Below are 22,868 nucleotides of genomic sequence, written 5' to 3' on the forward strand. Positions count from 1 at the left end.
CGACTTAGCTGGCGACTTAGCTGGGCGACTTAGCTGGGCGACTTAGCTGGGCGACTTAGCTGGGCGACTTAGCTGGGTATGAGTTAAACAGACCCTGGAGAACGTGGGTGAGTTCTAAACTTACCCTCTGTTTTTTCGGCCTTGCATTAACAGGAAGTGAAGCCTTTCCAGTAGAAGTTTTTGCAGCCCACTTTGCGTTCACGCGGGGGCAGGTTGTTGGACGGTTCAATGGAACGCTCCATGTTCATCCGTTCCCCTGTTGCTGTGGAACTAATCTCCACCTCCCTCTGGGTGTCCGCTTCAGGAAGTGACATCTGAGCCAGCAGGTCCTCCACCGCACGTTTACTCCACTCCTGAAAAATAAGAGTGATGGGAACCATTTCCAGAACCAGGTCCATCTGTCTAACACCACTATGAGAACATGACATTAATATATTATTGGAACATTGATATACAGAAACAGACTTATATCAAACACTAGAGACTCAGGTTTTAACCAGGGATGAGTAGAGAACATTTAGAACGTTCAGAACATTCAGAACCGTTCTGACGGAGCTCCTGATGACAACCATTTCTGAAGTTTCAAATCTCCAGCTGCCTGTTCGAATTTTTACTGGAATCGAAGCGTTGAGCAGCAGCAGTGCTGACGAAGAAGCTTCAGATGAACCGGTGTTCCACTCAGTCACGTTCCTGCAGCGTTCCTCACCACAGGAGGTTCTGATAATCATCTTCTGCTCATTCATGCTCCAACAACAACGTAAACTCATCTGCATTCTCACCCCTGATGAGAACTCTCTTCACGGTCTGTGTGATGATGTAGAGTCAACATTCAAACAAACAGCAGTGAAGATGAAAATATCACAGAGTCTGCTCCACACCTGCAGCAAACACTCTCACTCTACCACAGCCTATACTTTCTGAAGCTTTAGCAACATCTGGTGGTGAGGTAATATACTGTGGTTCAACATCCATCACCTCAGTATTTCTGTCTGAGGACCTAGTAGTACACACTCCAGTGTTCAATAGAACAGAAGAACTGCAGTATGTTTGTGTACTTTAGCCTAATGAAGTAAAGATGGTGATCCAACATGGCCGCCACGTAAGAAACCTCACTCCTTATGTTGATTATAAGGATTCTAGGGTTCATGAAACATGATCTATGACCTCACATGTGGAGACAAACACTCATCCACACTCTTATTCACACTCTTATTCACACTCAGATTTACACCTAGAACGGAGTTCAAAATTAACCTAGTCCCCATCAGCGTGTTCTGGACTGGCCCAGAGGTTACAGAGGAAGATGACACATATAGAAGAAGGAGAGCAGGTGACCAGACAGAGCAGCAGTTAGAGCTGGGAATCCAACCTGTAACCTTTTGATCTTATTTCTCCCTTGTAAAAATGTCATTAATGTTGAATTTCTATCCAATCTACCAGGAACCACTGACACGTCTGTCTACCCCATGGTCCCTACAGGTGTGTAGGTGTCCACTGCTGACCTCTCACCTGGGTCAGGAGTCCTGCACTCCGAGCTTTCTGCAGCAGCCTGTGATGACGAAGCTCCAAGTCGAGATCTTGGTTCTGGAATTGGTCCTGCTCTCTTTCGGGCTGAGACAAGACCGGACCCCACAGAACCAACACTGAGAGGATGAAGACGGCGGGACAACGTGCGTACTGCATTCCTGAAAGAGACAAAGACATGAGCTGTGAGAGACAGGAGCAGCTGCAGGTGTGGAGGACAGAGGACAACTCTTACTGTCTGATGCTCTGAGATCTGCTGCTGCTCCTGGTCCTGGTTCTGGGCTTGTTTTTGGTCCGCCTGCACTGGGTGCTGCTGTTTTGAAGCCCATGCCTCCTCCTCCTCCTGCTCGTCACATGACGCTGTTTGTTTGATTGACAGTTGACAGGCTGTGAGGCAATGAAGGAACGCAGACGTTGAAGTTAAACAAACGTCCATTAGTCCTTATTGGCTTTAAATGGAGTCTGAGCAATAAAACAATAAAAGTCAGCCACCGCAGCAGCTCCCCGCCGCCGGCGTCCATCTTCCACAAATACGACGGTGGAATGCGGAATTAATGGAGTGTTCAGAAGATTAGTCGACTTCATTAGCGCTCGCTGATTTCTCCATTAAACAAAGAGGCAGCAGCAGAGTCGCCCACTCAACATATAGTCAGAACAAACATGACTTCATCCTGCAGGAAAATCCTCAGAGAGACATTAACTGCACACAGTTACAGCTGTGACTCACAGTGGAAGACCAAATGTTTCACTTCACATCAAAGTATGGATGCAAAAAAAGTTGACGTTTTCCAGTGAGCGGTTTGGACGAACAGCTACCTCTGCAGACAGGAAGCTGGAATTTCATTTAAACCTCAGATCTCAGCCTCACCAAAACTCATTTGGTCCAGTTCAAAAACTTTCCAGCTGATTCAAAAACCCAGGTTTTGACTCCATTTGACTTTGCACATCTGGATGTCCAAACAGTTTACCATAAGAATAAAGGACGACTGGTCAGTTCTCCTCAGGCGAGGGATGTTGAAGGATGATTTAGGGGCAAACACAACAGAAATCAAGGAGTTAAAAACAACACAGTGTTATTAAAGTGTCAGGATTAGTTTGGCTACGTTAGCCGTGTCATCTGCTCCAATGATGGAACCTCAGAGGTGGAGCAGCAGATGTTTCAACATGAGGCAGGAGTGTGCTAACATCATGCAGGCCATAGTTGGAGGTGTACGGCACTGCAGAAGAGTGGAGCTCCACCTCCAGGATCATCCACCTACAGTAGGAGAGCTGGTGGTCAACTGGTGGTCAACTGGTGGTCAACTGGTGGTCAACTGGTGGTCAACGGTGTCGGTGCGGTTTAGGGTTAGGGGTATTATTCTAAAACCACTGATATTCACCAGGGGTGAACAGCAGTGTATCAATATTTAAAAATGAACAATTAACATGCAAATACAGTATTCATGGCATTGGTTCATTTTTGTGTTGCATTTAAATCCCTGACTACAAATGTAGATAAATATCATTCTGCGTATAGTATCGCAGTATATTGCGATATATCGTATTGTTGCCCCTGTATTGTGATACGTACCGTATCACCAGATTTTTGCCACAGAGGACACTGGTCCCCACAGAGGACACTGGTCCCTGTCTCTCTGCTCTTCCTCCTGAGCTCCGTACCATGTGGAAGTTTGATTCTGTGCTGGACTCATGAGCAATCCATTAACAGCAGTTTGTTGCCATGGCGTCACATTAACAGCAAGCAGCTTTCACTAAGGAGCTGCTGGCATGAAGACACACACGCAGACAAACACATGCAGGGGCATGATGGGAAAGTGATGACATCGATCATCCTCCCCGTGATGCGTTCAGTGTTTTTGTTTCCACACTAAGTCAATGAGTTTTAATGACACTGTGAGTGATTAACAAGTGAAACATCCTTCAATCCCAGGCCACACATTTGAATATTGTTCAGAACAACAACAACAACAACAATAAACTACACTGTAACAAACAGAGAGAAACACGAGCACTGCACCAACCTGCTGACCTGCTGACCCCTGAGTTTTAAAACATGTTTCAGATGACCAAATTAATACTGCAAACATGAGCACTGCACCAACCTGTCTGCTGACCCCTGAGTTTTAAAACACGTTTCAGATGACCAAATTAATACTGCAAACTTCTCAAAGGAACATCGCCCCCTGGAGAGCTGTGAGAAAATGTCCTGTGACTAAAAATACTAAATCAACTCTGTAGGTTTTATAACTGATGAAAAGCCTAAACTAGGAGGTTAAAAAAGGATAAAGTACTAGAATACAGAAGAAAACTAAGACACTTCCTTAAAAGCTTCATGCCGAACCATAATGATAATGACTGACCAATCACAGCACTGCTTGAGGTCGAAGTTATTCTAAAACCACTGATATTGGTTTTAGAATAAAACCAATATCATTTCTGGCAGGAAAATGATTTATTTTTAATTAAATTAAAAATGTTAATTTTCTTAACATCATTTGTTAAGAAAATAATTTATTTGTATTATTTCTATTCTTAAAATGTTATTCCCTTTTATTTATATGGTATATTTTATTAGTATCAGTGATAGAAACATCTAGTCCTTGTACGTATACTATTTCTTATGTTTTGACTGTTGGTTTCAGTAAAGTTAAACATCTTCAAACTTAACTAAAATATCATTATGTTGGTTTGTCAAACTCTCAAAACTGATGATCTTATTAACCAAGACTTTTTTTACCCTCACTAAGATTAAAAAAAAAACACCTCATGAGAATCCTTCAGGGTCCAAGACCTCATCACAATCACTCAGTAATAAAACTGGATTAATTAAAAAACACGAATGGTCACAGAGAATGAGGAAGAAGGAGATTTCTGGTGTAGTGTGATTGTGAATGGTTGTACTGTACCTGGAACTGTTGACTTTTTTGTTAGACTGTCTGCCTTTACCCAGGGTGGGAGGGGTAATGGAGGGAGACAACGGGCGAGAGAAGGAATTAGCCCGGGAGAGACACAGTTGGTCTCATCCTGTAATTGTGCGTCTGATTCACGCTCGTTTCTGAGAGCGACAGTACACAGTGAGTGAAGTGAGTCACTGGAGAAGGCAGGTGTCGAAAATAGTTCTGCTGCAGCGGCTCGTCATCACCCGCTGCTGCTGCTGCTTTGTCAGTGTGTCGACTCTCTGTGACGTCACTTCACAGCTTAGTTTAAACGCTGCTGACAATATTTTCTTTGGAAAAAAAAAAACAGCTGTAACCTTTGACCTCTCGGCCTTTTCTAACCTCCTCCTCCAGTCTGAACCTCAGCGGTTTGATATTATTCATAGGTGTAGTTAAAGTCGACTGTTCTCTCCACCGTCTCCTCACTGCACACAGTCACCTGTGTTAGAGTCAGGAAGTACCAAACCGTCCCTAAACGCTTCCCATTCCTTATATGGCAATTTCCCTGTGGGAACGTTCCATGTGCAGAATGGAGGAAGGGGAGAGGCTGGAGAGAGTTCTCAAACACTGGTTTCTTCACCTAGAACGTGTTTTTTGGTTTAAAACAGCAGCTAAATTGATGTGAGAAACTTGAATGAATATTTGAAATATTAAAAATTAATAAATAAAAACTGTCAACATAAATGACGGTCTTTTCTGTAATTCTTTTTCTAATTCTAATAAATAAAAGAAAAATATTTCACTAAATAATAGTAATACGTGTGATTAAACTGAGAACAAAAGCACATATCACTTTCTTCAGCAGTTTTTATTTTTTGTAAAAGTGATTTCCTGTTTTAGACAAACGATTTTTTTATGACAAATATTTTCAATCAAAGTAAAAAGTATTAAAAAAACATTTAAATACACATAAATTCGTCATTAAAAAATGTGGTACTGCCTCGGCACAGGCATCTGAGTAAGTGCGCCCTCCTCGGGCTAAAGATTGTATAGCATGTCAAGAGGCATAAAGCACAGTTATGAGTAGGTTGTATTAGTATTTCTATATGTAGAGGCAGTACTACAATCATAGTAAAACTAGCATTTCTGCGATTAATTTTAGTTCTAGTATCTGCAGTAAAAGAAGATGAAATTAAAAAACACAGACAGAACATGAAGAAATATAAAATAAACAGTTTCTGCAGTAACAGCACTAGGAGTAATGCTGTTGCTGGAGTCACAGTGACACACAAGTACCAAATTTTATAAATTCATTATTTGATCAGCAGTAAAAGCAGTACAGTAGAAACAATAAAACCTGAAGTTCCTGAGTAGTACAAGTTCCGTGCCAGTAATGACAGCACCTTATCTAGTACCTGTACTTTTTCTCCATCGTTTTGTACACATTTTTCTTTCTGATTCTAAAGTAGAAGATGAGAAGTCTAGATGTCAACCAAAGTGAAGTTTTACAAAAGTAATGTGTTTGACCAGGAATATTTATGTAAAAAATCTCTTCATATAATTTGGCAATAGCTCTGAAAAATACAAAATTATCTCCAGTATAATCAACAGACAGGTGAGACTGTGGGATTGGTCCTTATGATAGGTCAGGGTTCAGGTTTGGTGCTGAATCATCAAAGTATCTCCAGGAGAGGACAGTATAGAATTCTCTACTACAGTGGGACTTCAAGATACGAGTTTAATCCATTCCACAAAAGCACTCGTATGTCGATCCACTCGTATCTCAATAGGATTTTCCTTTAAAAATAATAAAAAACCCATTAATTTGTTCCAGCCCCTCCAGAAATATACTATGAATTAATTAATTTAATTAAAATTCACCCTTATCTAATCATCAAAAACATAGATATAAAAAATATATTGTTAACTTGAAAAATGTTTTTGGGTAGCCCCCCTGTATTTGGATTTATAAACAAATTAATAATAATTTCAGGCAAAGATTCTGACTTTTTCCAACATTCAAACTTGGTGAAGATATAACAATAGTAGAGGACTGACTGTGATCAGACCAGCAGGTGGTGCTGTTCAAGGTCAGCTCAGAGACAGTTTTCTGGACCACGACAGCATTGTTAGCACCTGTAGTGATGTCACTACTGCGTTCACAGCCTCTTCATACAGACTTGACAGCGGCTGATCAGACTCACGGGAAAGTCTCCCTCCACTGTCTGAGGCTGTGGCTGACTGAGGGCGAGAGACATAGACATGCATACAATATTCAAAAAAAGAAAGCGAGAGAGAAAGACTCAGTCTCACATTGACGACATGACACATGTTTCATTAGTGAGATTTGAAACAACAACTCCAGGTGTTCACAGTCTGTTGCAGTCTGACCCAGTTAGTCAGTTAGTAGACCAGACGAATGACTGTTTGGTCGTTATCTCCTCCACAACTGTAGGTGCATTACTGCCACCTACTGGCTAGACTGTGTGCATCAGTGTTAGCTGCCCTGCCAGAAATGAAGGAACTGAGAAAGGTGCTATTAAATGAGCTATTTTTCCAAAGTGTTTTTTTCTCTGTTTTAATTAACCCAACTTCATTATCTAATTAAAACTAATAAAAAGTGAATAAATGAACACTACTACAAAGCTGACTCAGCACAGGGCCTTAGACTCATGTGTGGACAGATGGATGCACCGGTGAGAGAATCTAGTTTGAATCATAAAATCATAAAAATCATCTTTCAACTGAAAAATAAACACGTTCTGTGAACTCATGACCAAATGAACCACAACACAGTCTCTGATCCTTGGAGTACTGCTCAGAGACCTGTGTAGAGCCGTGACTCCCAACCACAAAGTACTTGTTGTCCTACCTGAACATGTTGCTAGGGTCCAGGGCGGAGAGCCAGTAGCTGTACGAGTCAGCGTAGTAGTTGCAGGTTCCCCGGCCGTGACACTCGATGAAGGGAATCTTCCGGAAGTGTTCCAGACAGGATCCAGGTGAGACCAGGGGCTGACCTGAACCCTCCGCCCCCACTCCTGTTTCCTGGAGACCAATATCCAGGTCAACGACAGACACAGGAGTTTTTCAACAGTTTCACATGGAAAATGGTTCAAAAAGTCAAAACCAAAAACTGTTCCCACCATTACGAAGGAGTATCCAAACCAGAGACGATCCCAGCCTGATGGACAATCAGGGAGAGCAGTGGTCTGACTGTGGACCGCTATGATGTTGGCTCTGGCCTCACACACAGTACACCTGTGACAGTACACACAGTACAGTTGGAATTATACAGTACACAGTACACCTGTGATAGTACACACAGTACACCTCAGGTTGGAGAAGCAGATGTAGCGCCTGTGTGTGTCTGTATTACCTGCTGATGTAACTCTGCAGTAAATCTCCAGTGATGGAGGTGTCGCTGCTGGGCATTGTTTGGTTGGTGGACAGCCAATAGGAGTAGTCATTGCGCGAGGCGTATCGACAGGTATCATCAGTGCTGCAGAACAGGAAGGGCATGGTGGTGAAGCGAGGTAGACAGCTTCCCAATGTACCTGCAGAGAACAAACAGTCACTCACACTGTCCTCAGAGTACTACTGAAAATAAACGGTACTAGTCTGGTATAGACCCGGTCCCTGAACCCTGGTTGTGCTGTTACCCAGGTCCTGTCCGTGAGCGCGGTTGTTTCCATTGATAAACAGCAGAGAGTATCCACTGTACACTTCTCTGGAGCCTGCAGGGCATGATGGGATGTACAAATTCTGACTGTGTCTGGTGAAAAGGAAGCCGTCCTTCTCTGGTGGGTTTCCATCTGAACCTGGACGACCCATGGCACCCTTCACACCAAGTGAACCGCGTGGACCCAGAGATCCTGTTATCAGATTCAGAGCCTGAAATATTTGTGATTTGCGTGAAATGAAGCAGATTTAGCTTCTCTATCATCCATGTACCTTTCTGTCCAGACTGTCCTCTCTCTCCCTGATCCCCTTTGCACCCAGGTCGCCCCCCTGGTCCTCTGACACCCAGTGGACCCTCAGCACCTTTGACTCCTGCAGCCACAAAACATAACTCTTTACCAGAGTTTTACCTCTTTGTATAAAATGGTCCAGCTCTAATCAGCAATTTCAAATCCACCTGGTAATCCTGCTCTCCCCTGAACGCCCGGGGGTCCTGTCTGTCCTGGTGGTCCCTGATCTCCAACAGGACCTTCATTTCCTGGAATCACTTGGACTGTCTGATTTGTACTCAGACCTCTTAGACCTGTGGAGGGCAGTAGACAGTAGCGGGATGCTGCACTGTGAATGGACAGTTTTCTGTGGATGGGGGGTGGGGAGGGGGGGGGGGGGAGCGGCTCACTGAATTACCGCTCTGTCCAGGGGGTCCCCATTTCCTGGAATCACTTGGACTGTCTGATTTGTACTCAGACCTCTTAGACCCGTGGAGGGCAGTAGACAGTAGCGGGATGCTGCACTGTGAATGGACAGTTTTCTGTGGATGGGGGGTGGGGAGGGGGGGTGGGGAGCGGCTCACTGAATTACCGCTCTGTCCAGGTGGTCCTGGTGGTCCTGGTGAGCCTGGTGGTCCTTGTGGTCCATTGTCTCCCTTCAAACCTAAGATGAACAGAGGAGTGGGAGTTTACAGTTAATAACCAAAGTGACTGCTGACGTACAACCACAGACCACTCCCCTAGACTTCGATCATCTAGACCCAGTAAACAGTACACTGGCCTTCTGACATTTCTTACCCAAAGGTCCAGATACACCAGTAACTCCCATGTCTCCTTTTTGACCAGGTGGACCATGACATCCATCCTTTCCCTGTCACCCGTGGCAACATCAAAGTTACATCACTGAATTGGACGGTGTGTTTCTAATTTCCTGCTAAGTCATGAAGAAGTCTAAGACATGTTTTTATGACTTACTCACCGGTTGACCTTGAGGACCAGGATCACCAAGGCAACCGTGGGGGCCTGGGACACCTATTGGTCCCGTGTTTCCCTTTTCTCCTTTATAACCAGGGCCTGGAGGACCTGGAGGGCCCTGGAAACCTGAGGGACCTATAAAACATTAAACACACCCTCACTCAGACAGTCCATCAGGTCTTGACCTCCTGACCAATGTTGTATGTGTGTGACTCTCCTCACCTTTTGCCCCTTGTGAACCAGAGACTCCACGTTCACCTTTTTCACCTTCCATACAATGCCCTTCACGTCCAGGAGCACCTGGAAGTCCAGGGTGTCCAGGGAAACCAGGGCAACCTGCATCTCCCACTGGACCACTGGGACCAGGAGGCCCCAGTGGTCCAGCAGACCCCTGCTCTCCGGCAGGACCTGGGGAGACAGTGATAATATAATCTAGTTTCATCGTACTAATTAAGAATCAAAAACTGAACTCACCAGGTTGACCTTTAATCCCCTCTGGGCCCCGGGGTCCTACTCCAGGAGCTGGGACGAGAAAACATATACAGGGCCAATATTTGATTCTGTTCTCACTTTGATAAACACTGCTCATCTGGTGTGATGTATCTGCACAGGAAAGATCCTGGATTCAGATCTCAAAATCTTATCTGATCAGGTCTGGTCTCATACCACCAATGCATCCTTTCTCTCCAGGAGGTCCAGGTATCCCATCTTGTCCTTGGCTTCCTCTTGGACCAACTGGACCAGGATCTCCCCCAGGTCCACTGTTCCCTAAGTAATGATGAAGCCACAGAGTTAGAGAATAGACACTAGGTTCTGAAGTTCTAACGTGACTGAACACAGTGGTTATGTACCTCTGAGACCTGTGAGTCCTGGAGAACCAATCGCTCCTGGAGAACCATCACTTCCCTTTTCACCAAGAGGTCCTGGAGGACCTTTGATAAATAAACAGACCTATTGTCATTTCACATCATAGACCATAGGTATGGTATCACTCCCTATTCACCTTGCTACTCTACAGCCCAACATCCTTAGAACCACACCTCCATACCCCCCTTATATTACTGTATTGTTCTCTGCAACAACCCTTGTTATAGGTATGCAGCCTCTTTGAGACTAAATCCCAGGACTTCCCAGTAGTCAGTCAGAACTGAAGAAGCCCCTTGGATGAGAGGTGAAATGTCTTCAAGAAACCTACTTTGTCCTGTTGCCCTTAACAACACGACTTTTAGATAAGATGACCTGGAAGACTGAGAACCTACACAGACATGTTCACATCATCATCAGACTATTTATAAACTAACTTTAGTTTAGTTGAACTATGTAATGTCACAGACTTCAACCACTTCAGCCCCACAGTCGTCAACCTCCGTCCAGTTCATATTTGTCTACTGTATATATTGAGAGTATTAGATAAAGCATGAACAGTAAGGACTCAGACCACTGCACCCCTGAGGACCAGGGTCTCCTGTAGGGCCACATGGACCATTTCCTCCCACAGGACCAAAGTTCCCAGGAGCTCCTACATTTCCCTCTGCACCTTGAGATCCTGAACATCCTAGATCACCCTGAGAGAACAAACAGAACAAGACATGAAAAGTGGTTCTAGCTCCAGACAGACTGTTGATCTTTGCTTATTATGGAATACCTTCTCTCCTGCACTTCCTTTGTATCCAGGTCCAGGTGGACTTGATTCTCCCTTAGCACCCTTAGGTCCTACCAATCCTACTATTCCATCTCGACCCGGTTTACCAGGGGGACCAATGGATCCTTTTTCACCCTTAAAACCTGCAAAAAAAACCCCCAAAACATCAGAAGATAACTGTGTAAAAAAAGATCTTTTCTTCTAAACAAACAGAAGTTACCTGGTTGGCCCATCATCCCTGGGTAACCAGCAGCACCGTTGGGACCAAGAGAACCATTACCTCCATTTTGGCCGGGCTCACCAGTAGGTCCTGGGACACAGACAGGTCTACTAACTGCTGATCTGAACTCTTTTCATAAAGGTTACTGAGATACAAATGAACAAACACACACCTTGTGGTCCCACGTCTCCAGGTAAACCATGAAGGCCATCAGGACCTGGAGGTCCATGGATTCCACTGTCTCCTTTCACACCAGTGACACCGTGGACACCTGAAGGTGAGAATGGAATCAGACAGACAGGTCACAGATACGGTTCAGTGACAGCTTCATGTTTTGGACAACAGAACAATCCATGAACCTGGCTCTCCATCATCTCCAGGATCTCCATTTGATTCAACAGAAGTTTGGGGTCCCTGAAGTCCTGTTGCACCCTGAGTCCCCTGAGGACCCGGAGGCCCCTGAGACCCTCCTATTCCATCAGTGCCTGTCTCACCTGGGGGACAAATGAGGTGAACCTTTTACTGATGGATGGATATCAGATTTACTTATTTTTGGATTGTTTTCTTATTTGTACCCCTAGGTCCAACTTGTCCAATTATTCCTGGTTTCCCACTGTCCCCTGGTTGTCCCAGAAGTCCAGGTGGACCTACATCACCTGTTATACCTGTAATACAGAGGACATTTACACCACAATGCGGTCTGTGACATCATAACGAGACAAACTTTAAAACGGTGAATCCAAATTTCCTCTTACATTCAAATCATATTCTGCTAACTTTCCCATCAGCCTTTTGCGGTAATACATAGATATGACCACCCCTTACCTGGGCTACCTGCCCCCCCATTGGTCCCTCTTTGCCCCTTTAGGCCAATTCTTCCTGCTGGGCCAGGAGCTCCATCATATCCTGGAGTTCCAGGTAATCCTGGAGGACCTTGGGCTCCCACACCTGACAACCCAGGGTCCCCTTGTACCCCTTTTGGGCCACAAACCCCTGCAAAAGAAAAGACAACAGCCAGCACAGGTGATGTGTTTCACAATGCTTAAGTACATTTTCTTTCTTTCTTAACCCACACACTTCCTACAAACAAGTTCAAGGTTTTAGGGTAAATACCTGGGAATCCAATGGGACCAATCTGTCCACGCTCTCCTTTAGGCCCAGGATCCCCTTCCAAACAGAGTCCCGTTGAACCCATGGGACCATGAACACCATCTAGACCATTATAACCTGAGAAAGAGTCCAGTTATTAAAAAGGTTAAGAAAAAGTTTTCAACAATGGTTTTAACAAACGTTTTTAAACAAGCCACCATTGGGGCCCGGTGGTCCGTCTTGTCCTTGAAGTCCTGGGACTCCAGATGGTCCCTGAGGTCCAGGATCCCCTTGGGGCCCCAGAGAGCCTTCTTCTCCCTCAGGACCCTGTTGACCCCCCTGTCCCATGTAGCCAATGCCCTGCTCTCCCTGTGACCACAAACCAGAAGAGCATCACAACCAGACCTCAGACAAATGTCACTTGACCAGAGACACTTTACGTCCTTCCCTTTATCTACTCTACCTTAGGTCCTGGTATTCCTGGAGGTCCAGAAGGCCCCTCTCGTCCCTTAATACCAAAACTTGATCCACCTGGAGTTCCTGGAAAACCCTTTGCTCCTGACACAAGACAAAACAGTGAGACTTTTCCAATATGGATCCTTGTGTATTCTTCAGACTGTTACAGAACTGACCCTTAATCCCTGGAAAACCAGGGTAGCCTTGAACAGAATGACCTTTGTCACCCTTTTCTCCCTTTAGACCAATGTGTCCAGGATTTCCTGGAGGTCCAGTCATACCTGAGGAGAGGACACAGCAGGTCAACATAAAGAGATTGAACATTCTCCATTGTCACATTAATAGAATAAGGCCACACACAACAGAAGAACATGAAGATGAACTTCTCCTACCCTCAGGTCCTTGAATTCCAGAAAGACCCTTCTCTCCTTTCTGCCCCAGATCACCAGGAACTGTCCTGAGTTCCCCTAGAGCACCTTTCTCACCTGAGAAGAGCAGACATCATCTGAGCTACAATTCTGAGCCCACCCACTCCACGACCGCTCGACTAAACAGACTCACCTGTACTTCCAGGAATTCCAAGCTGTCCTACATTTCCCACATTGCCTTTTGGTCCTGGGGGTCCTGGAACACCAATTCCAGGAGGTCCTGGAGGCCCCCTTTGTCCTATCAGTCCAACGGGACCACTCTCTCCAAGTGGTCCTCTGTCACCTTTTTGTCCTGGAGGCCCCTGGAGAGCAGAGAAGACAGATGTTATCATCATAGATGGAGGTCCTGCTCCACAGCATCAGGTCCAGTTTGGACTTACTGGGTTTCCTTTCTGTCCTTGAACTCCTTTTAGTCCAATGACTCCCGTGGACCCGTCCTTTCCTTTGACTCCTAGCAGACCCGGTTTTCCCGGTGGGCCTTCCTCACCCTTCTCTCCCACCCTGCTCATGGTCCCTGGTTCTCCAGTAAGTCCTGGGGGACCAGGGACCCCTGGGAAACCGTAGGTTCCCTGGAAACAGACAGTATAAGAAGTTCTTTTTTATCAGATTTTCACAGAGTAAATACTTTTAGGAATTATTTTTTGTATATTTTTTGTTATTACTTCTCTTATATTTGAATGTATTTTTGTGGGATGTAAAGTTGTTTTTAATTTTCACCTCCCAGAGATCATGGTAAATAAATCAATTTTCTCTGACATTTAAATTTAAGGTTAATTTATTTTTTGGGTGGAACAAAACCTAAACAGCCTACCTGTGGACCGGTTGACCCTCGGTGACCTTTGATCCCTTTGTCCCCAACACTTCCTGGTAAACCATCTGAACCTAATGAAACAAAAATATAACACAGGTGACATGGGACGATTCTGTTGTCCAGACCAAAGTGACATGGCGGTGGAAGAGTCTTTGTGCCTACCTGTCGGTCCAGGTTCACCTGGTTCTCCAGGTTTACCAGGGGATCCAGGCGTGTCAGAGCGAAGACAAGTGAAGCAGGTCTCTCCCTTCTCACCTTATGATCAAAGAACCCATCAATCAAATAGATAGTTCTGTTTTAACAGCAGAGGCTGACTGTGCCCCCTTGTGTGAGATTCACTGTACTCTTTTTCATTGACCTGTGGAGAGTTTGGTCACATGGTTCCAATTGTGATGTTCACACCCTACAACACGTTAGTGACCTTTACTGACCACTTGATGCCAGTCACTTTAACAACCTATTTTTCATTTCAGCTACTCACCCGCCTCACCCTCCTCCCCTCTGCTCCCAGGAAATCCAGTAAAACCAATTTGCCCTTTCAGACCTGTAGGGCTGGGGTCTCCAGGAACGAAATCTGTGAGACAGAGGACATCACGTTTATCTTTTATGTTTTTGTTTGTCTCTGGTCAACTCTTCTGTACACAAAAACATCATGTCAAACTGCACCCCCTGGAGGTAAAATGAAATAATGACGTCCTGTGGGACGCAGACACACACAGAGTGAACACAACACTTTGCTACCAACACTCACCTGGTATTCCTGGTTCTCCTTGCTCTCCCTGTCCTCCAGCAGCTCCCGGGACTCCTGTATTTCCTATTGGCCCCGAGACAACAGGTCCTGGTTCTCCTGGATCTCCTTTGGGTCCCGTTGGGCCCGGGTGCCCCTGTAAGCCCTGGGGTCCTGCAGGAGCTGGAACTGAAAGAAGAGGAAATTTCTTTTCAGTAAGTTTTCAGTTTAGCAGAAACAAAACAATACAGCAATATTATTGACTGTTCAGTACAGACATGTACTACAGATGTATTGGGACAGAAATGTATACTATTGTCATTAATTTACACATTTTTAAGTTGAAAACATTTATTTTTTGGTCCGGACCTGTTTCACCCTGAAGTCCAGGAAAACCAATAAACCCTGGAGAATAGAGAAAGGAAACAATTGCTTCTTACATGCCATGATATTAGAACATTTCTAAACTGTACTTTTTACATTTGTATTAGATTTAAAATTTTATAGTTTTAATATTGATATGCTACCCTGTTCTCCTGGTGGCCCCGGGAATCCAGGGATGCCAGGCATGCCACGAAAACCTTTCAGGAATCTGTGGTTCCAAACAATCTGATGAAAACGTGTAAACATGGATTAAACCACAGAGACACAGAACCAGAACTTTACCAAGTCAGAATGGACGGTGGAGTCATCACCTCTCCTGGAAGACCTGGAGGACCTCTGTCTCCTTTCTCCCCCTGAAACACAAGCATTCACACAGGACAAAAAGCAAACGTTGATGAAGATGATGAATTATTGTCATCATCTTCATCTGTTTTTACACTGTTCTCACCTTGGTTCCATCAACACCTATAGGTCCGAAGAACCCAAGATCTCCTGACTCTCCCTGCAGAAACAGAATGGATTATTACTGATGTAAATCCTTTGTTTCCATTTACATGTTCAGTTTATCATCAAACAGCAGCTCAGTCACCTGGGGGCCCAGCTCTCCCTGGACACCCTCTTTACCACCTTTGCCCTGAAAGATAAACATTATCCGTTTGATGTCAGAGCTTCATGCTGAAGACGTTCATCAGTGCCATGTGTCAGAAACTAAAGGTCCGTTTGGATCACGTCTTCTCTCTTACCGGTGGACCAGGATCACCTCGTTCACCTTTGACCCCTTTCACCCCGTGTCTCCCAGGGTTACCCTGGAAAGAACAATTGAAAGAAAAAACACATCAACAAATGATGACAAAACTGAGGTTTGAACTAATTTGGATTAATCTGCACAGACTCACAGGAGGTCCAGGACTGCCTTTCTCTCCAACTCTACCTGGTTCTCCCTGAAATAAGGACAGGGACAGATGGACAAAAAGTATGGACTGGGGTGCAAAAGATTTAGGCTGCTGTATCTTATTGCACAGCTTTTCTTGATCCAGTATTTGAAGCACATGTAAAGAACCAGCAGATCATGCTCTTCATTAACACGGAACATGTTGGATGTTGTTAAGAACAGACCTCTAATTCACTGAAGTTCCTTTAAATACAGTATTTGACAGAGCAGAAGTGCAATTTTTCTCAATAACAGTACAGTGTATGCTACTGTATTCTTTGGTCAGTTATTTTTGACTTGCCAAGATAAAATGCTTTGACCTTTGTCATTTTCAGGGATAAGTGAAGTTGAGATCACTACCACTAGAAGAGTTAAAGTATTTGAACCACTATACAGTACTTCAGTACACAGACCTTTAGCTCTTTGGGTCCTTCAGCGTACAGTTTGATCCCTTTGGGACCAGGAATCCCTGTAGGTCCACGATCACCCTTGAACACAGTGAAAGCTAAGGATGATGATGATGACGATGATGAAGATGCAGAGAATGATGATGACAACAATGTTTGGCATGTTCCACAATTCACATTCAGTTACAGGTGGACACAGCACTCTGTGTGGCTCACCTTCTGTCCTGGTGGACCCGTGGTGATAGGTCTAGAACCTTCCAGGCCCTGGAGCACAGACACAGTTTCATCAGGACTGACCTCACATCTACTGACACATCATTTAGTCACAGGAAAAGTTTAATCCATGGGGCAGTTAAGGAGGAGCAGTTTAGAGAAAAAGTTGGTGACGTGGTGTAACAGTAGAGGAGGTAAAAGATAGGGTGGGACCAAACCAACAGATAAGTTCAGCATTACTATTAACCTTCTCTCCTGGTAAACCCATCAACCCTGGAATACCCTAGACACACAGACACAAAGACAGTGAACAGGAGAAAACAGTTTACAGAAATCATTTTGCTTTATTGAATACTATTTGGACATTATTCTTTTTTAAAACCTACAGAATTTCCTGGTGGTCCATGTGGTCCATGAAGACCGGGTGGACCTGGATCACCGCTCAGACCCTGAAACAGAAAAACGTTGTTTTAAAAATTTACTCCCTGTTGGGTTTAAAAGTCCCCTAAAACCAACCCTTTCTGACGAGGCAGAAAATATTTCCACAAATAACTTTATTTTCGTTCAACAACCTTTAATTCTACTCTAACATCAGGAAACACCAAGTCAGGATGAGGATGGTCACGTCTGCTCCACCTTTCCTTCCTGCAGGAAGGCCTCACCTCCTTCACCTGTCCCCTTGTGTTCCCCCTCCACCCCGATTAGCTGTCATGCTACACCTGTGTCTGTCTCTTCTGTGTCTGGATCTGTTCAGTCTCTGATCTCCATACATCGTACACCGTGTTGTTCAGTCTCTTTGTTATTTGGTGAGGACACTGCAGTGTCCATTACTACATGTTTACACTGTTTGGGTTCAAATCTCTGGCTTTCAATGACAGACTAATGTCAGGATAGAATTCCATAGAGACACAGACCTTCTGTCCTTGTGGTCCTTGTTTTCCGTGTTCTCCTTTAGTTTGCAGAGCGGTCACGCAGATGTGCGTGTCTCCCTGTGACCGGAAAAAAAAACCTGTTCTAAACAAATTTCTGAACATTTCACTGACAGAACAAGAGAAAAAAAAAACCAAACCACAGACATGACAAGGTCCAGGAGAGTCCTCTCACCTTGGGTCCTCTGAGCCCTGGTGATCCCTGAAACACATCATCATCAAACAGGTGCTCTGACCTTTTTCAGACCCATGGCTCTGTTTGCATCCGACTAAATGACTGACAGATATTCAGGGAGTCAACATGACAATGACAGCAGAACTTACTGGAAAACCAGCAGATCCAAGAGGTCCAGGGAACCCCGGACATCCAGCGTCACCCTGGAAACCATCAGTCAGTCAGTTTGCCAGTTACAGTAGTAACAGAATAATGATGTCATCAATGATGTTTTGCTCCCATTGTTCATTTTGTAAGTATTGAACGAATGAGTGAATGGACGTTTTAATGAAACATATTCATCAAAAGTTAATAATAAGTTTTACCAAGAGCAAAACAAATCATCTGCCTGGCAACAACTGATGTCACTGAGCACATCTAAAAAGGTTATTGGTTGATCACCTCAGGCTCACTTGTACACACCACATGACATTTTACTAATTTTTTCACTAAAAAAATGTCCTTTACTGTGCGGGAAAATTAATCAAAACGTCAACATCTTTACCTTTGTCCCATTGCATCCTGGGAGTCCTGGTAGGCCGATGTGACCTTCATGTCCTGGAAGTCCCTGAGAGATAATCCTTAATGATCAAGTGTCAAGTAAAAATATGTAAACAGACGTCACAGTTGAGAGCAGTCGATCATGTGTCTTATACAAACTGTTCCCCATACAGGGTCACATTAAAATATGATGTTTTTCACTTGTTACCGGGAGTCCTGGAGGGCCTGGAAACCCTGGATTTCCTGGAAGACCCTAAGAATACAAAAAAAGATGTTGACGGCAACTGAAGAGAACAGTACTATTTAAAATATTTGAAAAGGCAGCCATGTTTAACATTCGTCATCATCACCATCATCATTGTTAGTCATACCCGTGAGCCTTTCAGTCCTGGATATCCCACAGCTCCCTGATCACCCTGTCAACAACAACAACAACAACAACAGCCAATCACTGTTGACAGTTCTTCATTTTATCTTGCAAACATTAATATTAGTACTATTATAACTAGAATACTACAACTATTACTACAACAACTAATAACACTACTGATAATTTAAAAATAAACTGTTTTTATTTATTAATTCACTTGTATTTACTATTTTTTAACCTTTTGTCCAGGGAATCCTGAAGGACCCTCATTTCCAGGGTAACCAATCATTCCTGGAAGTCCACGCTCTCCAGGTAAACCAGGTTCACCCTATCAGAGACAAACACAGTATGTATGTTCAAGTCTCATTGACAGTATATGACCCGGTACACAATCTCTGTGTACTGTATAAAAACCCAGTCTAAAAGCTGAAGTCTTGGTCCAAAGTCTCTGACTTAAACTCTACTGTGGTGAGACCTCAAACTCTTAACTCCTTAAACACTAAGTATTGTTCGTTTCCCAGGTGGTGAGCTGAAGTGACGTCAGTCAAAACACTGTCGCAAAACAGGGTCACCTGGTGTCCACACGAGGGCAGTAAACTCATCTTAATCTTCATTCAGGTGAGCTCAGGCGTGGTCGACATGCATTTATGTCCCCTACGTTCACCAGAGAGGAACCATCTTTTCTTCTTCTCTTTACGCTGCGACCAAACACACCTGAGATCACTCTATTTACACCTGGGTGGTCTCAGCACCAACACGTTAGACTTTAAGAGAGTTTAGCTAAAGAGTGGAGCTGGAAGAACAATTTAAAACACTCAAAGAAAGAAAAAACTATTTCAAGGAGTAAAACAATCATTAAACCCTTTAACACTGTAGATTAGTGGTACAGTGTGAAGACACAGGTTCAGTGCCCTCACTTCTCTTCATTCATTCACTCTGTGGTTCAAGGGTTGGGCTTGTGATCAGAACAGCAGAAAAGTTCAACCCAGTGCTTCTGTGAGTCCGAGGTAAATCACTGGGGTGGTACACAGATGAGTAACAACGACAGAGTAAAGTTTTCTGACAGGGTGGGATTCAGCAGTTATTTTAAAAAATGAGACCATGATAAGTCTCATTTCAGACTATAGGATTTCTGTCCAAGTCCAAGGCTTTTCACCATGAGCATTAGTACAAATTAGTACAAAATTCTTATTTAATTAGGTCTTATTACTTACCTTTTGCCCTTTGACCCCATCACAGTGACAAAGTGACTTCCCACTACAGTAACACACCTGTGGAGAGAACACACAGGTTAACATCCCCATTACAAATAGTGAAGTTTGTATTAGTGACAGAGATTCTTCATTTTTACAAACAGGGTCAAAGGTTAACCATACTGTCTGTCCACACATGGTGAAGTTTTCACACTGACTCCTGTCATTATCCACGTGACGCTTTGACCTAGAGGTGTTTTTGGTTAAAGAAAGGTAAATCAATGTACCTAAATATTTAAACTTTTTTTGTGTCCCAACAAAAACATTAAAACATGCAGCTGAACATTTAACCCGTCCTCCACATCAAATCCATATTACAAAATAAAGAGTTATGCTGATGTCTGTTGTGTCATGTTTGTTGTTGTTGTTGTTGTTGTTGTGTCTTCTGCTGTGTAACTTTAACCCAAACACCTTCTGTTTCATGCAGCTGTTACTGTGTGATAAACGGAACCAGCAGTCGTCAGACAGACATGAAGGTCTGCTGTCCTCTTATCTTCCATCTTGTCTTCACATCACACAGAACGCCATCATTGTAGGACGAGCCCTGACGTGTTCAGCATGGTGGAGATGTTCTACTGACTACACTGTGTGTGTGTGTGGATGCTGAACAAAAGGCAGGATATGAAAGAAAGACTTTTGGTCTCTTTCTCCAGAATATCACATCAGATACTTCTTCTCCAGATACAGACACAGTCTGGCTCTTTGTATGTTGTTTTTGGTGGTTGTTCAAATAAAGGTGGTTTTTCTCAGACCATGTCTACTGTCACACTAACAAATCACTAACAAAGTTGAAATTGGGGGTAAAATCAAAAATGTCTGGGATTCCATCTCTACAGAATGGTGTAAAATAAAATGCATTCATTAAAATACTTTCTGATGCATCAAAGGTTGTACAGATATTTGATGTCATGTCTATGGAGGCTGCTATGTTGGTTTAGCATCTTTTAACAGAAAGAAATTAAATGGTGTTTAAACAGTAACTGAGGTTTGTAGTATGTTCTTCTACTGGTTCAGTGCAGTAAGTCACATAGTTAGCACATTATAGTCACACTACAATTATAATCAACAACATAAATAATAATAGTAAAAATAATTAAATGAAAAAAAAACATAAATGAAACCTAAAGAGTTCATCGTGTTTTAAGAAAACAGTAAAATCTTTACTGCTTCAAAAACATAAATGAGAAAAGGTGACATACAATTGTTTTTTATATTTTTCTTATTTTGTTATTTTCAATACTCCTCCAGCAGATAGCGCCCTGGCTGACTAATGGCAAAAGCCAGCTGTGGTTAGATATATTTACTTGATTTGATTTGATGTTTACAAAACCAAACCTGACTCTGCTGATGCTGACTCACAACAATCATCACTGTCACAAAAATTCTGTGATTCCACGGTTTGAATCAGGTACTTTGTAAATCACAGACTGTCCTGCAGAAGTTTAATTAAACAAACAACAAACCATTAAAGTGTGTGTGACTGCGATGATGGTCGTCAGCAGTGAGAGTCCACATGCATCTGCACACATTTGGTGTCACCCAGTAATAACATCAGCTCAGGAGAAAAGACCAAAGCAGACAAACTAAACCAACACACAGAGTCAGTGACTGTGACAATGTTCACACACGGAGTCATGTGACACAAGGTCACGCAAACGTGTCTACTTCACAAGGATAGTTGATAATGAAAACAAAACAGTAATTGAGATGTCAGGAAAAAATCAATCTATCAATTGGGGGCTTTAAAAGAAAACAACTTCTTAGGAGCACACATGGCTTCCACGTGTTGTCTTACTGAGAGCAAGACATTTTTGAATGTGTAAAATTAGAGATTAGACATTAGTAGCTGAAAGAAAACAATATATCAAATTTGTTATATGGTCTGATAGTGTTAGGTCATAGTGTTAGCATAGTAGCTCAGTTTTTTTCTACATTACTTGTTTTGTATGCCTTTATAGATAAGCTGAGAAAAGAAAGCCAAAATAAAGATAGCTTAATATAATGCCTATATTTATTGATTTACTGATAATATAGTACATACAATACTGTATATCTAAAGGTTTGACCTAAGCTAAGCAACGCTGAGTCCAAAATAGTTCAGATACAGTCTAAAATAAATTAGACCTAGCTTAGCTTTTAGCCTTTTTGGGCGTTTATTAGCTTCAGGTAGCCATATTGTTGGCAAAAATCAAGGATTTTCTTATTGATTTGGTTTACTTAGTTTCAGACTGACCCATTTTGAACTCCATTTAACTTTATTGTAATATTATATTTTATTATATAGAATTTTATACATAATTTTTACATTACACGTAATGGTTTGACATGCAACAAACTTTTAAAGTAACATGTGATTGTCAGTTTGTATTTATTTGAATAAAAAAGTGAATTGAATGACATTTATTCTTCTTGTGGAAGCCAAACATAAGAAGCATATATTTCAATAATTAATTTATATTTAGGAACGTTGGTTTTAGGTTGTGTGCGTGTGTTTGCGAGCGCGCGCCCGCGTGTGTATCAGTGTGTCATTTCACTCACTCTCTCCCCGTATCCCGGAGCTCCAATGCACCACAGCACCACCAGGAGCAGCAGCAGGGTTTCAAACCGCCTCTGTTCCCTCGTTGTTTCCATGAAGTCGCTCAGTAAGGTGTAGACTTTCAGTCAGTCAGAGACGGATGCGAATTTTGGTTCTGTTCGGTTCGGCTCAGTTCACACCGCAGGAGTCTATGCACAGACCCCTTCACATCAACCTGCTGCAGGATGGAGAGGCGCGTCGAACCAGGACAGTCAAACCCACGGCATTTACTACAACGTTGCCGGTCAACTCTACAAAGTAAAAGCTTATTAATACAGCAACGGATTGTCGCTACGTTTTACGTCTGACCAATAAATTGACTGTTATTATTATTATTTCAGGTCAGAACATCAGGTCATTAACATGCAGTAATGTATGTATGTAACATGCGGTAAA

The 22,868-nt window shown here is 43.2% G+C and overlaps 2 protein-coding genes across 4 annotated transcripts in view; both read right to left on the reverse strand.

The window, feature by feature from the left end:
- The window catches only part of sst1.2 (somatostatin 1, tandem duplicate 2), a 5,348-nt gene extending 448 nt beyond the window's left edge, over window positions 1-4,900 (reverse strand). Inside the window, exons 1-4 of one of the 2 annotated variants that reach the window (XM_008309513.3) lie at window positions 4,431-4,900; window positions 1,760-1,911; window positions 1,510-1,685; window positions 125-353 (exon numbers count right to left, since the gene is read on the reverse strand). In XM_008309513.3, coding sequence (XP_008307735.2) covers window positions 147-353; window positions 1,510-1,685; window positions 1,760-1,853 — 477 coding nt within the window. In that variant the 5' untranslated portion in view covers window positions 1,854-1,911; window positions 4,431-4,900 and the 3' untranslated portion in view covers window positions 125-146. Of the gene's footprint in view, window positions 1-124; window positions 354-1,509; window positions 1,686-1,759; window positions 1,921-4,430 lie in introns of those variants that run through there. The other variant, XM_025055324.1, reaches the window with a different exon arrangement.
- A 349-nt stretch (window positions 4,901-5,249) lies between these two features.
- Window positions 5,250-22,568, reverse strand: col4a3 (collagen, type IV, alpha 3). Of its 2 annotated transcripts, XR_001760016.2 has the most exons (53): window positions 22,436-22,568; window positions 19,859-19,915; window positions 18,883-18,972; window positions 18,646-18,690; window positions 18,483-18,527; window positions 18,279-18,341; window positions 17,884-17,937; window positions 17,735-17,761; window positions 17,545-17,619; window positions 17,017-17,079; window positions 16,878-16,913; window positions 16,634-16,681; window positions 16,424-16,498; window positions 15,976-16,020; window positions 15,823-15,885; window positions 15,669-15,713; window positions 15,528-15,581; window positions 15,391-15,432; window positions 15,223-15,304; window positions 15,065-15,100; window positions 14,720-14,884; window positions 14,450-14,542; window positions 14,131-14,223; window positions 13,969-14,039; window positions 13,538-13,726; window positions 13,291-13,459; window positions 13,122-13,214; window positions 12,906-13,010; window positions 12,737-12,831; window positions 12,492-12,642; window positions 12,298-12,411; window positions 12,010-12,177; window positions 11,760-11,849; window positions 11,544-11,678; window positions 11,357-11,455; window positions 11,185-11,274; window positions 10,968-11,107; window positions 10,761-10,887; window positions 10,174-10,254; window positions 9,989-10,090; window positions 9,797-9,844; window positions 9,545-9,730; window positions 9,327-9,457; window positions 9,146-9,218; window positions 8,940-9,011; window positions 8,536-8,661; window positions 8,352-8,450; window positions 8,060-8,272; window positions 7,777-7,954; window positions 7,544-7,658; window positions 7,273-7,445; window positions 6,459-6,641; window positions 5,250-6,197 (listed from the first exon to the last, which is right to left on the reverse strand). XR_001760016.2 is itself a non-coding variant. In XM_025054838.1 (52 exons), the coding sequence occupies exons 1-52, from the start codon at window positions 22,526-22,528 to the stop codon at window positions 6,560-6,562; spliced, it is 5,004 nt and encodes a 1,667-aa protein (XP_024910606.1). In that variant the 5' UTR covers window positions 22,529-22,568; the 3' UTR covers window positions 5,250-6,559. The 2 variants fall into 2 exon arrangements, 1 of the variants encoding a protein (XP_024910606.1); XM_025054838.1 differs by having other exon boundaries at window positions 5,250-6,641.
- Between the last annotated feature and the right edge of the window lie 300 nt (window positions 22,569-22,868).

Source organism: Cynoglossus semilaevis, chromosome 4, assembly GCF_000523025.1.
Source record: "Cynoglossus semilaevis isolate Cse_v1.0 chromosome 4, Cse_v1.0, whole genome shotgun sequence".
Taxonomy (NCBI): domain Eukaryota; kingdom Metazoa; phylum Chordata; class Actinopteri; order Pleuronectiformes; family Cynoglossidae; genus Cynoglossus; species Cynoglossus semilaevis.